At 54.8% G+C, this 13,397-nt stretch overlaps 1 protein-coding gene across 1 annotated transcript; it reads left to right on the forward strand.

Moving 5' to 3' along the window:
• Window positions 1–2,449: 2,449 nt before the first annotated feature.
• On the forward strand, window positions 2,450–12,332 carry fgfr4 (fibroblast growth factor receptor 4). The gene is made up of 21 exons (XM_028420944.1): window positions 2,450–2,882; window positions 3,824–4,012; window positions 5,781–5,947; window positions 6,019–6,169; window positions 6,248–6,298; window positions 6,566–6,835; window positions 6,924–7,013; window positions 7,104–7,270; window positions 7,354–7,477; window positions 8,087–8,277; window positions 8,352–8,490; window positions 8,573–8,766; window positions 8,839–8,984; window positions 9,681–9,802; window positions 9,877–9,987; window positions 10,069–10,259; window positions 10,978–11,100; window positions 11,240–11,310; window positions 11,463–11,600; window positions 11,691–11,796; window positions 11,902–12,332. The coding sequence occupies exons 2-21, from the start codon at window positions 3,931–3,933 to the stop codon at window positions 12,076–12,078; spliced, it is 2,811 nt and encodes a 936-aa protein (XP_028276745.1). The 5' UTR covers window positions 2,450–2,882; window positions 3,824–3,930; the 3' UTR covers window positions 12,079–12,332.
• Window positions 12,333–13,397: the final 1,065 nt, after the last annotated feature.

Here is a 13,397-nt window from a genome sequence, read left to right on the forward strand (position 1 = left end):
GGGACGAGCGGATGATGGCCAACATGGCAGCATGCAGCGAAGCTGCGACAGTTCTGCATGAGGCGCACACTCCTCCATCTCCTTCTCCTTCTTCTTCTTCTTCTGTTAGATGTGCTCATGTTGACGAGGAACCAGTCTGAGACCTGAATGTGGCCTGATGTTTCCATAACGTGTCCCTGCTGTGACTCTGACTAATGAGTGACGACCACACCTCACTCACTCCTCCTGACCTCCGGTCCACCTCACTTTCCCTCCTCACCTCAGCTCGGCTCTCCCAGATGATCAGCATTCAGCCCAGCGCGGCCCTCCTCCTAACCCCAATCTGTTATCAGCTGTCAGGCACCAACCGGCCCTCCTATTCCCCCTCAGCATTAGCATCAGTATGCAGCAGGCTATCAGTGCTATCTGGACCCGGGGGCACGGGGAGGGACGTCTTCAGATAAGGAGGGGGGAGGGGTTTGGATACAGGAGCAGAGATTTCTCCTGTAAGTTTCTTTCTGCTGTAGAATAACACAACTTTCTCTGTGTGTGTGTCTGTGTGTGTGTGTGTGGCAGCTGGAAGCTAGGAGATTAGCCTAGCATGCAGGCAGGATGGCAACAGCTAGCTTTCTTTAAGTTTCTATGTATTTATTGTGGTGAAAGACCGAGTCATGGCGGTCCAGGGGTTGACTGTGTGCGGGTAAATGTGGCTGCGCTGCGTATGAACTGATCTTGGATCTGGAGTGGTGCCTCCATAGTGTGTTTCCTGAATAAAGCGTCATCTTAAAACCAAACTGCATCATAGTTTCAGCTTCTACCAGCCTGAGGTCCACGCTGGGCCAAACACTAGCTGCTACAGTGTCACCGCTGTGGTGCCGGCTTAGCTTCTGAGCTGCACACAGGCTGTACAGGTTCACACGGTGTCTCTATTTGAATCTAACCCTGTGAATAAATCAGCTGTGATGATCCAAAGCTCGTCAGTCTCGCTCAGCTAGCTGTGCTCAAGCGTTAGCATGCAGCAGCCTGGTGGGTAATTTGGCTCCAAAAAATGTTAAATAGATAACATTAGAGTTTATTTACATTCAACAGTGAAGGCAGGGGTGTGTCAATGGACCTCATTGTAATAATTGCTGGTGTGTGTGTCTGTGTGTGTGTGTGAAGCAATGAGGTGCCTGCAATCCCACCTGTATCTCATTAGCACAACAACAAGGTGCAATAACATTAACACTGCTGCCCCCTCCCCAAACACATGTATCTAATAATCAGTGTAAACACACACACACAGACACACACAGTTATTTACTGAGCCTGATTCAGGGTAACATCAAATTAACCATTTCTGGAACCTTGGCTAGTCTGTCCAGCTGTAACACACACACAGACAGACACACACACACAGACAGACACACACACACACAGACACACACACACACAGACACACACACCCCGGCAGCAGAGCTCTGGCACTGGCGCGGCTCTTATCTGCTTTATGACTTCCACTCGGACTCTTTATTTGTGTACTTTGACTTTCACTGTAAAGCTGCCTCTGACCTGAAGTAGCTCCGCTGCGGGTCAAAGGTCAAATCTGGAATTTATTGCAGCACATAAATTTCAGCTAAATGCGGTCTAAAGGAGTTTGACCCGTGAATAAAAGCGAGCGGCGTGTGCGGCCTCTCTTCCTGTTTTCAGGATTTATTCGGTGCTTTTATTTTGAAGCTCAGGTGTTTGGGCAGCTCTGGGCTACAGCAGGGATCATGTAACTGTTTCAATCTCCTGCACTTCCTGTCACCTCTCACAGTGAAACATCTGCCCGCAGAGGAGCAACAACGCTGCTACAGGATCTCCAGGAAGGGGGGTGTTGGACTGCTGTGAGTCTGAGCAGAGTCCCTGTCTGTGAACAGGAACGTTCTGCTGGTTTTAACCCCAAACTCTGTGGTCTAACTCTAACCGGTGTAGAACCAGAACCCCCTGGACTAAGATACATGTGGAAATAAAGTGAACACTTCCAGGTGGCAGATGAACCATCGCTGCTGTGCCTGGACTCGGTCTGGACTCGGCCTGGACTCGGTCTGAGCTCTGACTCTCTAATGTTGGGGTGGTTTCTGCCTCGCCGCTCCCCGCTCCTCGCAGGAGGCGCAGGCTGCGTCTTTATCATGCTGCAGCTAATGGGATTACTCTGTCCTCTGCTCTTACTGATGCAATTAAAACATGGAGGCAATCCGCGGACAAAGGCTCCTAATTGAATGCAGAGCAATTAAAAGACAGGGAGCTGTGTTCAAACCGTGATTTATGCGCAGCCCGCAGAACATGGAAGAAGTTTGGAGGAGGGAGGAGCGGGGGGAGGGGAGGGGGTGTTTTTATAGTGTGGGGGCAGCGGCGTACCCCTCCTCCCCCTCTCTCTCTCCTCCTCCCCCTCTCTCTCCTCTCTCTCCTCCCTCTCCGCTCTCAGACCATTGTTGTTGTGGCCGCAGAGAGCCGCGGAGTGCTGCAGCAGAGCCGCTGTGAGCAGGACGCAGTCGCCGCTCCGCGCTGGAACTACACGGACCGAGATCCACTCAGAGCGCTGCGTAAAGACGCGCGTAAAGAGCCTTCCAGCCCCGCGGGACAGGGTCTCCTCCAGGGCTCGTCTCTCACTCTGGACCCCCTTTCAGACGCCTTTCCCTCCGCGTCCTCTCCATGGATTTAGCGCTGTGAGTCCGGCCGCGCTGCTGGACTTTGCCCCGGGGATCCGCTCCTTCCCCCGGCAGCTGTCGCTCCTGCGTTTCATGGATCTATAAGCTCCGGTCCACACGGATACCCGCTTACAGGCCGCCGCTGGGACAGAACCACCAATGAGGATTTGTATAGTGAGCGAGCAGTGATCTGGAGCCAGGCACCCCAGCGAGGACGGCCCGGGAGCAGAGGTGGGTGAGAGCCGCTCCATTCATTCAGCTGAAGCTAAAGAGTTAAAGCTGAAACTTTTCTGTCTGAGTCCACTGTTAGAACCGAGCCGTGCACGCGCACTGCCTGTCAGCGGGCTGTTGGTGGAGTTTGAATGAACCTAACCCCTAAAACCTTACATCTGCTGCAGTGTCCAGATTATGGGCCCAACAAACCCGGTCCAGTCTGTGACTGAGGGAGAACACGCTGCGTTCAGCGCAGCTTCTCCAAACGGTGCGTGTGCGCGCGCGCTGCTTCTGGCGCGTGCTCCTCCTTCACAGACTGACAGGGTTTGAAGTGTGTGTGCAGGTGAGTCCGGACCACAGACCGCCCACAGTCCAGTGTGTCTGTGGACTTTGGAATCAGGTGATAGTCTCTCAGCTCGGAGCTGTCTCACACAGGGGGAGGGACAGTCCTTAAACAGGGCCGAGGGTCCGAGGATCAGCTCCCTGAGAATAACATTTAAGACCAGAGAAATAAAAACTGAAAACAGTTCATCATTTTATTAACTGTTTACCTCCTAAATCCAGCCCTCACCTCTGTCCGCCTGTCTGTCCCTCTCTGTGTCCCTCTGTCCGTCTGTCTCTGTCCCTCTGTCCGCCTGTCTGTCTCTCTGTCTGTCCTTCTGTCTGTCTGTCCAGCTCTCTGTCCCTCTGTCTGTCTGTCTCTGTCCCTCTGTCTGTCATGGTATATTCTCCACCTCCTTCAGCTCCTGTCTCTTCCTGGCTAGTCTGGAGTGTTTTCCCACTCAGAGCCCATTATCCTGGCTTTGTTGACGAGCAGCAGGCCTGTAACAGCCCTGCTCCTCATTCATCTGGACAATGTGAGGCAGAGGAGCGGCAGTCGGAGAGGAAGAGCAGCTGCTGGCTGTGTGTGGGGGGAAGAATCACAGATAATAACATGTTTGTCCCCCCCCCCTCCACAGGATCCAGATCCAGAGACTTGTGACGTCGCCAATGCGAGGGCCCGGTGTGAGGGCTACCGCAGGCGTCTGATTCTGCCTTTCAACCACAACACACACACACACGGAAGATGGCGAGGGTGCTCTGCGTCCTCCTGCTCTGTGTGCTGGACAGAGTCACAGCCAGGACAGCAGACCAGTTCAGGACCAAAGGTAAGACCGGACAGTGCTCAGTGTGTGTGTGTGTGAGCTCAGTGTGTGTCTGTGTGTGAGCTCAGTGTGTGTGTGTGTGAGCTCAGTGTGTGTCTGTGTGTGAGCTCAGTGTGTGTCTGTGTGTGCGAGAGCTCAGTGTGTGTCTGTGTGTGCGAGAGCTCAGTGTGTGTGTGTCTGTGTGTGAGCTCAGTGTGTGTCTGTGTGTGTGAGCTCAGTGTGTGTGTGTGTGTGTGTGTGTGTGTGTGTGTGTGTGTGAGCTCAGTGTGTGAGCTCAGTGTGTGTCTGTGTGTGAGCTCAGTGTGTGTGTGTGTGAGCTCAGTGTGTGTGTGTGAGCTCAGTGTGTGTGTGTGTGTGTGAGCTCAGTGTGTGTCTGTGTGTGAGCTCAGTGTGTGTGTGTGTGTGTGTGAGCTCTGTGTGTGTCTGTGTGTGTGAGCTCAGTGTGTGTGTGTGTGTGTGAGCTCAGTGTGTGTCAGTGTGTGTGTGTGAGCTCAGTGTGTGTGTGTGTGTGAGCTCTGTGTGTGTGTGTGTGTGAGCTCAGTGTGTGTCAGTGTGTGTGCTTCAGATGAATCCTCTGAGCAGCAGAGGAAGTGGAGGTGACGGGGAAACTGAGAGCGGAGCAGTCGGAAGCTCTCTGTGTTTTTGCTGCCGTAAACGGTGCTACCTGATCCGCCCGAGGCCCCGAGGCTCGGAAGTGTAAATCTGCCTGCAGAGGGGGGGGGCTGCACAGAAACGTTTTTAAACTTCACTCATTCAAGAAGTTTGTCTCAGACTCTGACAATAATCAGTTTCAGTTTCAACTGTCAGATTATTTCTCAAACATTTGGACTTGAGTGTTTGGAGGTCAGTCCAACATACTTACACAGTAATGCTCGTCCAAAGTGTTGGGATGTGATGAAAGACGGAGTGTTTTCACCTCGGAGGCATCAAGAACACAAGAAGAAGCTGCTGCCTCTGTTTGTCTCTGTGGCCCGCTCTGTACTGCAGGGGCCGCCGAGGGCCAGCCGGGGCCGCCGAGGGCCAGCCGGGGCTTGTTGTTGTTCAGCCAATGTTGGCTCAGAGGCTGCTACACCTTCCTGAGGAGGCTCCTCTGTGAGCACCACCCAAAGCTGCACAGTTGTGTAACCGTCCTGCTGCGTGAAACCAGACAACAAACAGCGCGCTGATCCTGAGGTGTTCTCTGCAGTCCTGCTCCGAGGCACGGAGGGCCTCCTCATTGTCCCGGCTGGTCTTCACAGAGCGCAGCGCGGCCGGCTGACCGGCTGGCTGGCTCGCAGCGGAGCGGTTTGTTTGTGTTGTGTTGTGTTTTGTTTGCCCCCTCGCCTCTGGGTGACACTTCACACTCCACTGCGAGTTCAACTCCAGGGCAGCATCCCTGTCTCTGCAAGTTCATTAGCATGGCTGCAGAGTGTGTGTGTCTGTTTGCCCTTCCTGATTTTCCACTCTCCGGCCCGTCGGTGTGTGTGTGTCGGTGTGTGTGTGTGCACCTGAAGGCAGCGCCTCGCTCCACCAGGCACAGATTGCCTTTTCACAGCTTGCAGGAAGCAATCAGACAGAAAATTGCTCTGGAAAGCTGCTCGTTCTGAGCGGGCTCCAGGTTGCACATATGCTCCAACCCGTGAGTGGACGAGCGACCCGCAGGCTGATGTTGACTCGACAGATATCAGCCTGGTGATCGGGGCACTCTGTTCCTGGTGTTAAGTGTCAGCAGCTGTTTAGGAACATGCTGGATCTTTCAGACTTTAAAAGGTGCTTCCTGTCTCCTCTCCAGATTTGCGGCTTTCCAGGCCGCTGATCCTGCCGGGTTACCCAGAAAACACCACGGCGTTGGTAGGAGGTCAGGCAAAGCTGCTGTGCAAAGTCCACAGGCCGGCATCCACCAAGGTGCAGTGGCTGAAGATGGAGGCCAGCGGGCCGGTCCGCCTCAGGGCGCTGACGGTGAGGACAGATCGGATGCTTTGTGACTTCTTTCTGAGTTTCCATTTTTAAACAATGTGTCCTGTGTGCAGCCGCTGCAGAGCAACGCGTCCAAGGTCAACACTCTGCATCTGTCCAACATCACGGTGGAGGACGCCGGCGAGTACATCTGCATGGCTGAGAGCAGGCACGGCGGGCAGGCGCTGCAGGCCATGCAGTCGGCGTGGCTGGAGGTGCTGCCAGGTGAGAGTCACTCAGATCCCCGAAGCACGGCAGACATCAGACTGTAAATGATTTTAAACTTAAACAACTCCTCCACAGGAACCATCATCACCCACACCCTGGACCTGACTGCAGCAGACATCCCTGCAGGTAGGAAGTCCTCCTCACCCTGGTTGGGGTGCTGTGGTGCCTGCTCAGATCTCCTCTGTCACACTGCTACATGTTCATTAGCTCCGGCTGCTCCTTTCTTCTCTGAAGTGAAGTGGGCTGCGAAAGCTACAGAGGGACAGAACAAAGGGGGCGGGGGGTCGAGTGGGTCAGGCCTTCTGGTCTCCATAGTAATCCCATTGTGAATGTGGGGATGGGAGGTCACAGTATAAGTAAAGCACGGCCTAACTCCACGTCTGGTCTCCACAGATGTTCTGGAGGACCTGAGCGAGGACACCACCGAGCACCTCCTCCTGGAGCCCGGTAACATCCTCAAACTGCGCTGCGACATCAGCACGCGGCCCGGCATGGCCGTCACCTGGTACAAAGAAGGAGTCCGGGTCCTGCCCAGCCCCCGCATCCAGATGCGCGGTGCCGCCGTGGAGATCACAGACGTAACATACGAGGATTCGGGTGTTTACGTGTGCGTTCTCCGAGGCAGCAAAGATCCTGTGAGGAACTTCACCATCACGGTGGCAGGTGAGGACACGGCGTGAGGCCCCACACGTCCAGGCTGCAGCAGACAGCAGCACGACGCTCATCGTCTGTGTTTGTGTCGTTTTCTCAGACTCGTTAGGGTCTGGAGACGACGACGAGGACACCGGCTTGGACGACTCCTCGGCGGAGATTGAAAATGAGCAGCTTTACTTCTCCAGAGGTTCGTTCTGTTCTGCTTCCTAGCCGAGAGAAACGCCACCTGACCACCCGCTAAACTCGACTCACCCTCTGGCTTCTCCCTGGCTTGCAGGTCCTTATTGGACGCACACGCAGCGCATGGAGAAGAAGCTGTACGCCGTGCCTGCGGGGAACACGGTGAAGTTCCGCTGCCCGGCCATGGGCAGCCCCGTGCCGAGCATCCGCTGGCTCAAAAACGGCCGTGAGTTCAGAGGAGAGCACCGCATCGGCGGCATCAAGGTGAGGCTGCTGAATCCAGATGTGCTGCTGTCCTCCGCTCTGCCTGTCATCATGCTGATGTTGTTTTCTGTTTCCCCGCCTAGCTGAGACACCAGCACTGGAGCCTGGTGATGGAGAGCGTGGTGCCCTCTGACCGTGGGAACTACACCTGCGTGGTGGAGAACAAATATGGCTCCATCACTCACAGCTACGTTCTGGACGTCCTGGGTAAGACCGCTTCCTGCTTCCGTTCTGAACATCAGGAAGTCTTTGAGTCGTAATCATTAGTCAGCACTTACTGGTCTGAGGCAGTTGGGGGGGGGGGGGGGGTGGACAGAAGGCGACAGGGGCGCCTGGCGTCGGCCGTGGCAGGCAGGATGTGGACGCTCAGGCGTCCGCTTCGGTTTTCTACCTGACTTGTGATGAGAGATGGACGAGGGCCGCGGCGTGTTTGTTCATTTGTTCACTGTCTGTCCGCCGCGGGGTCAGTTTCTGTCCCCGCTGATAGGGGGGGGACTAACGAGACAACTAACGAGATCAGAGAGCGAGAGTGAGCACGGATCAAAGAGACCAGCCACGCTAATGGAAGCAATTCTTATCCCAGAATGACACTGCCTGGTGGTCTGCCAGCGCAGGAACACATTAGTGGTGACAGTGACAACTGCTGGCCGTCCAAGACTTCTGTTGACAGAGGCACCGTGTTGGTTATTGGGACATTTTCTGCCTCTGTGATCGCTGCCTGCATGAGCTGGGTGTCGCGGAGTTAAACCTCTCTCAGGTCCCTGGATGACCCGAGGTGAGCGGCTCCTTCATCCTCTGTCTCTGGTCTGATTTCAGAGCGGTCCCCGCACAGGCCCATCCTGCAGGCCGGACTTCCTGCCAACACCACAGCTGTGGTGGGGAGCGACGTCCAGTTCCACTGTAAGGTCTACAGCGACGCCCAGCCGCACATCCAGTGGCTCAAGCACATCGAGAGAAACGGCAGCCGCTACGGTCCTGATGGGACTCCGTACGTCCAGGTCCTCAAGGTTAGTACCAAGGAGTGAGGAGTCTCTGTGGAGGAGGGGCCAGGCAGCCACTCATCTGTTTCTGTGTTGTGCAGACCGGCAGTCTGAACATGTCGGAGGTGGAGGTGCTCTACCTGTCCAAGGTCACCATGGAGGATGCAGGAGAGTACACCTGTCTGGCTGGAAACTCCATTGGCTTCGCCCACCAGTCGGCCTGGCTCACCGTTCTCTCAGGTACAGACTGAGCTGGACTGAACTTTGAATTATCTGTGGGTGGAAGAACCCGTCATTCTAACCTGTCCCTCTTTACCCACAGAGGAGGAAGCCGCCGACGCCATGGACACCATGGAGACCAAGTACACTGACATCATCATCTACGCCTGTGGCTTCCTGGCGCTGATCATGGCCGTCGTCATCGTGGTGTTGTGTAGGATGCAGGTCCACCCGAGGAGGGAGCCCTTCGACGCCCTGCCCGTGCAGAAGCTTTCCAAGTTCCCTCTGCGTAGACAGGTACATCCGTTAGCAACCGACCACACGGTCAGTCCTGTGCCACCTGCTGACACCACCTCTCTGCTTTTTCAGTACTCAGTGGAGTCCAACTCGTCAGGGAAGTCCAGCGCCTCTCTGATGAGGGTGGCCCGCCTCTCATCCAGCTGTTCCCCCATGCTTGCTGGAGTCATGGAGTTCGAGCTGCCCTACGACCCAGACTGGGAGTTCCCCAGAGAGAAGTGAGTCGTCTGCAAAGCAGAAACATTTACAGGGTTACGTTCTGGAGGTCTGAGGCCTTCTGCTGCTCTGGAGGCTAAAAGGGCTAGCATGTTGTTTGCAAATTACTTTAAAAGCTGATTTTATGATATCAGCAAAGCTAGTTGCTAAGCTACATCGTACTGGCTCAGCTTAGCTTGCTTGCTAACGTTAGCCAAATACAGTCAGAGTCGATCGGGGTAATTCCTCTCCTTTGGCTGAACTGCACACCGAATATGATAGCTGTAGCTTTTCTGCTACAAATTCAACCATGCTAGATAACTTCAGTTAGCTGGCTCAGGTTAGCCTGCTTACTTTAGTCAACCTGCTGTTGATGTAGCTAGCTAGCTGCTAGCTGTGTTAGCTCTCCATGAATCAAACTTATCTTCAGTACAGAGCTAACGTGTATCCCCGGCCTTACAGACCTCCTCCACACATTCACAGCACAGACGTTAACCTCTAAAGAGCTCTGAGCTCTGAGCGGCCGAGTCCTGCTCAGAGAGTTGTTCTGAGTTTACTTTGGCTGCTGAGATCTGGAGTCATGTGGGGACCTAAAAAGAAACAAGGCCACAGCCCATTTCTGGCTCCATCCAACCTGTAGTTTGAGAAACCAGAGCTCCAAATTATGGCTTTGTACTTTCTTTATGGATTCAGCCTTTGCTCTCTCTCTCTCTCTCTAGTCTGATGCTGGGCAAACCTCTAGGAGAGGGCTGCTTCGGTCAGGTGGTCCGAGCGGAGGCCTACGGCATCAACAAAGAGGCCCCGGAACAGGCCACCACCGTGGCCGTCAAGATGCTCAAAGGTAGGGCGGACTGTGAGTGTTAATGTGTGATGTCTGTAAAGAAGGGACGCTAACCCACCGCTGCCTCCTCGCAGACGACGCCACAGACAAGGACCTGGCAGACCTCATCTCAGAGATGGAGCTGATGAAGGTGATGGACAAACACAAGAACATCATCAACCTGCTGGGAGTGTGCACGCAGGACGGTGAGTGTCTGCAGGTCGCAGCCCGGTGCCCTCTGTGCAGCTGTCCAAGCTTCGGTCTAAAGCAGCGTGTTGTCTGTGCAGGCCCGCTGTACGTGCTGGTGGAGTACGCCTCCAAAGGGAGCCTGAGGGAGTACCTGCGGGCCCGCCGGCCTCCGGGCATGGACTACACCTTCGATGTGACCAAGGTGCCCGAGGAGCAGCTCACCTTCAAAGACCTGCTGTCCTGTGCCTACCAGGTGGCCCGGGGGATGGAGTACCTGGCCTCCAAAAGGGTGCGTTCACACTCCACCGTCTCTTTACCCAGCATGCATTCTGTTTGTGCTAGCCGGCTAAGCTTAGCTTAGACGTCCTGCTGGCCAGGATGCTAAAGGTTAGCCAGCTAACTCCGTGAGAGCAGGACAGTTCAAAGACTCCTCTGTTTGATCGCCCTCACCAGCTGTTCCCCCACTCTCTCTCTACCCAGCATGCATTGTGTGGGTCTCTTTGACTCAGACGGGCATTCCTGCGCTGAGCCCCGGTCCTGTTTGCTTTCCTGCATCACGTCGCAGGGCTTTGTCCTTTTTAGCGCCGCCATAAATCTGTTAGCAAACAGGCAGCGGAGGCCGGTCTGGGCGCGCAGGCGTCGGGTTTCTGGCTCGACCCGGCCTCCCTAAGAATGCAGCAGCCTGGATCTAACCCTCCATTATGGGCAGAGCCGCAAACCGAGGCGGCTTCATTTCGCACGTCCCCACAAATCCCACGTCTATTTCCAACGAAAACCAAAATAAACTTAATGACATGCATTCACTGTGGGCACACAGGCCGGCTGTTTGTTCCCAAAACTCCAGGATTTCTATATAAAGACGTTTTATTTCGGACTCCTCAGTCTTTTCATTTGTGCAGGGAGCCTCTCCAAACCGCGGCCCGGCGGGAACGCCGTCTCACTCACATGTTGAAATGCAGCTTTCTGTGTGTCAGCCCGTCTTCATGTGTGCTCTCTGGTCTTTGCAGTGCATCCACAGAGACCTGGCAGCCAGGAACGTCTTGGTGACGGAGGACAACGTGATGAAGATCGCTGACTTCGGCCTGGCCAGAGGAGTCCACCAGATCGACTACTACAAGAAAACCACCAATGTGAGTGAGACAGACGTTTCCAGGAAGTCACACATGTCTGTCCCCGTAATGGGACTTCATTAGAAAAAAGGAAGAAGGAGGAGAGGGAGAGAGGGAGAGGGGGAGAGAGGGAGAGCTCTAACACTGTTGGTCTCTGCAGGGACGGCTGCCGGTGAAGTGGATGGCACCGGAGGCCTTGTTTGACCGAGTCTACACACACCAGAGCGACGTGTAAGTCTCTATTTCCACCTCTGTCACATGATCCAGCTCCATCAGCTGCAGGTCTGCAGGACTCTCCGAGTGTTGGTCATGTGACTGCTGCTCACATGCTGGGTGTTAAGGGTTAACATTAACCATTGTTTTCCTCCCGCTCTGCCGCCCAGGTGGTCGTTCGGCGTTCTGATGTGGGAGATCTTCACGCTGGGCGGCTCGCCGTATCCCGGCATCCCCGTGGAGGAGCTCTTCAAGCTGCTGAAGGAGGGACATCGCATGGACAAGCCGTCCAACTGCACACACGAGCTGTGAGTGTCCCGGTCCGGGCTGCGCTGGCTTGCGGCGGGCAGGTGGTGGCGCTGCAGGCGGTCTCATGCTGTTTGTGTTTGTCTTCGCAGCTACATGATGATGCGGGAGTGCTGGCATGCCGTTCCCACCCAGAGGCCGACCTTCAAGCAGCTGGTGGAGGAGCTGGACCGGGTGCTGCTGTCCATCTCTGACGAGGTGAGTGCCACCTGTGGCTGTCACAGGAACTGCAGTTAGCATCCTGTGTTTGTCTCTTTGTGGTTGTTTGTCCTCCTCTGACCTCTGACCCCGTCTCCTCCTCAGTACCTGGACCTGTCCACGCCCTTCGAGCAGTACTCCCCATCGTGTGAGGACACGTCCAGCTCCTGCTCCTCCGACAACGACTCCGTGTTTACCCACGATGCCCTGTCCACCGACCCCTGCCTCCTGGGATACCAGGACGTGCGCTCCCGGATAGACATGAAGGCAGCTCTCCGATAGGCGCACACACACACACACACACACACACAGAGCGGAGGACAGAAGGACGACGTGAGGACAGACGGACGGACACAACATGGTACTTTAGACGACTGGTTTTCGTAAAACTGCGGCACTAAACGGACAGAGTGAGCGAGGCGGGCGGCGGCCTCCTCCAGCCGGGCTCGGTCACAGAGACATTTTTAACAAGAAGATTTATTTTGTTATGATATAAGAATAAGAAGCTGATGTTAAATATAAATCTCTTTATATCAGATTATTTACTTTGTGCTTATTTAAAGAATCTCAGGAGGCGGCCGCGCGGCGCCTGAACCACTTCCTGTCAATATATTAGAATGTTAAAGTATTGTATGTACATATCAGCAGCAGAAGGATGAGCGCCTACTATAAATTATTCTGAGACACAGATGAAGGAGGACGCCGGGGACAGGAGGACAGCCGGAGGACGCCGCGTCCCTCAGACCTCAGCTGTTTGGAATGAAACCTCCATTTTGTCCGAGCTGGAAAACATGGCGGCGCACTCTTTGTGTCAGGGCCAGTGTGTCCAGGGTGGGACTCCTCTGTGGGGGGGGGGCTCTGAATGTGAAAGCCTGTGATTGATTTCAAATAGAGGAGGGGGGGGGGGGGGGTCCCTCCTTTGTCTGGCTGTAACCCTTCACCCAGCCCAATCTGCCGGCGAGGGGGGTCCTCAGGTCCGCAGCCCGGCCGGACAATGAGGGCCGTGCGGGCTGGGGGGGAGCGGGGTGAGGGCCGGGGGGACGGCTCGGGCTCTTATCATGCTAATGCCTCCTCTTCTGTCCCAAACGTCCCTGTCTTCGTCCCCGCAGCCGCCATCTTTTCAATGACAAGTCTTAATTCAGACCGGGGAGCAGCTGTGGAGGGGCAGACCGGGGAGGGGGGGGGGGCTCTGTGTGTCAGTCATCTCAGATCATCTACATTCCGAACTGACGGTGTTCACGAACTTTTCCTGCAGAGAATTATTTTAGAAATATCTAATTTATTTGTTTATTGTTCCGTTTTATATGAAATAAAGTATAATTTAAAATAAAGCCGCGTCCTCGTCTCTGTCCCCCCCCACCTGTTTGTGTCTGTGTGTTGTGTGTCTGTGTGTTGTGTGTCTGTGTGTTGCTGTCTAACGTGTTTTTAGAGACGTCAGACGGTCACAGCAGCAACAACTGTCACTTTTAAAAATCCACAAACACGAGAAACCAAGAAAGAAAAGAGACAGAGGGGGAGGAGGGGGAGGTCAAAAGTCAAGAGGAGGGGGGAGAGCAGCAGTGATCCCTCCAGCCCTGCTTTTTGAAGTGTGTCTGTCTGTG

The sequence above is a fragment of the Parambassis ranga genome, chromosome 14, assembly GCF_900634625.1.
Source record: "Parambassis ranga chromosome 14, fParRan2.1, whole genome shotgun sequence".
Lineage (NCBI taxonomy): Eukaryota > Metazoa > Chordata > Actinopteri > Ambassidae > Parambassis > Parambassis ranga.

What these genes read in the sequence shown, in the direction of transcription:
- fgfr4 (XM_028420944.1), top strand. Translation starts at nt 3,931, where the DNA reads ATGGCGAGGGTGCTCTGCGTCCTCCTGCTCTGTGTGCTGGACAGAGTC. An exon ending in TCCGCCTCAGGGCGCTGACG is followed by an intron (nt 5,948 to 6,018) that starts GTGAGGACAGAT and finishes TCCTGTGTGCAG; the next exon opens with CCGCTGCAGAGCAACGCGTC. An exon ending in TGGGAGTTCCCCAGAGAGAA is followed by an intron (nt 8,985 to 9,680) that starts GTGAGTCGTCTG and finishes CTCTCTCTCTAG; the next exon opens with TCTGATGCTGGGCAAACCTC.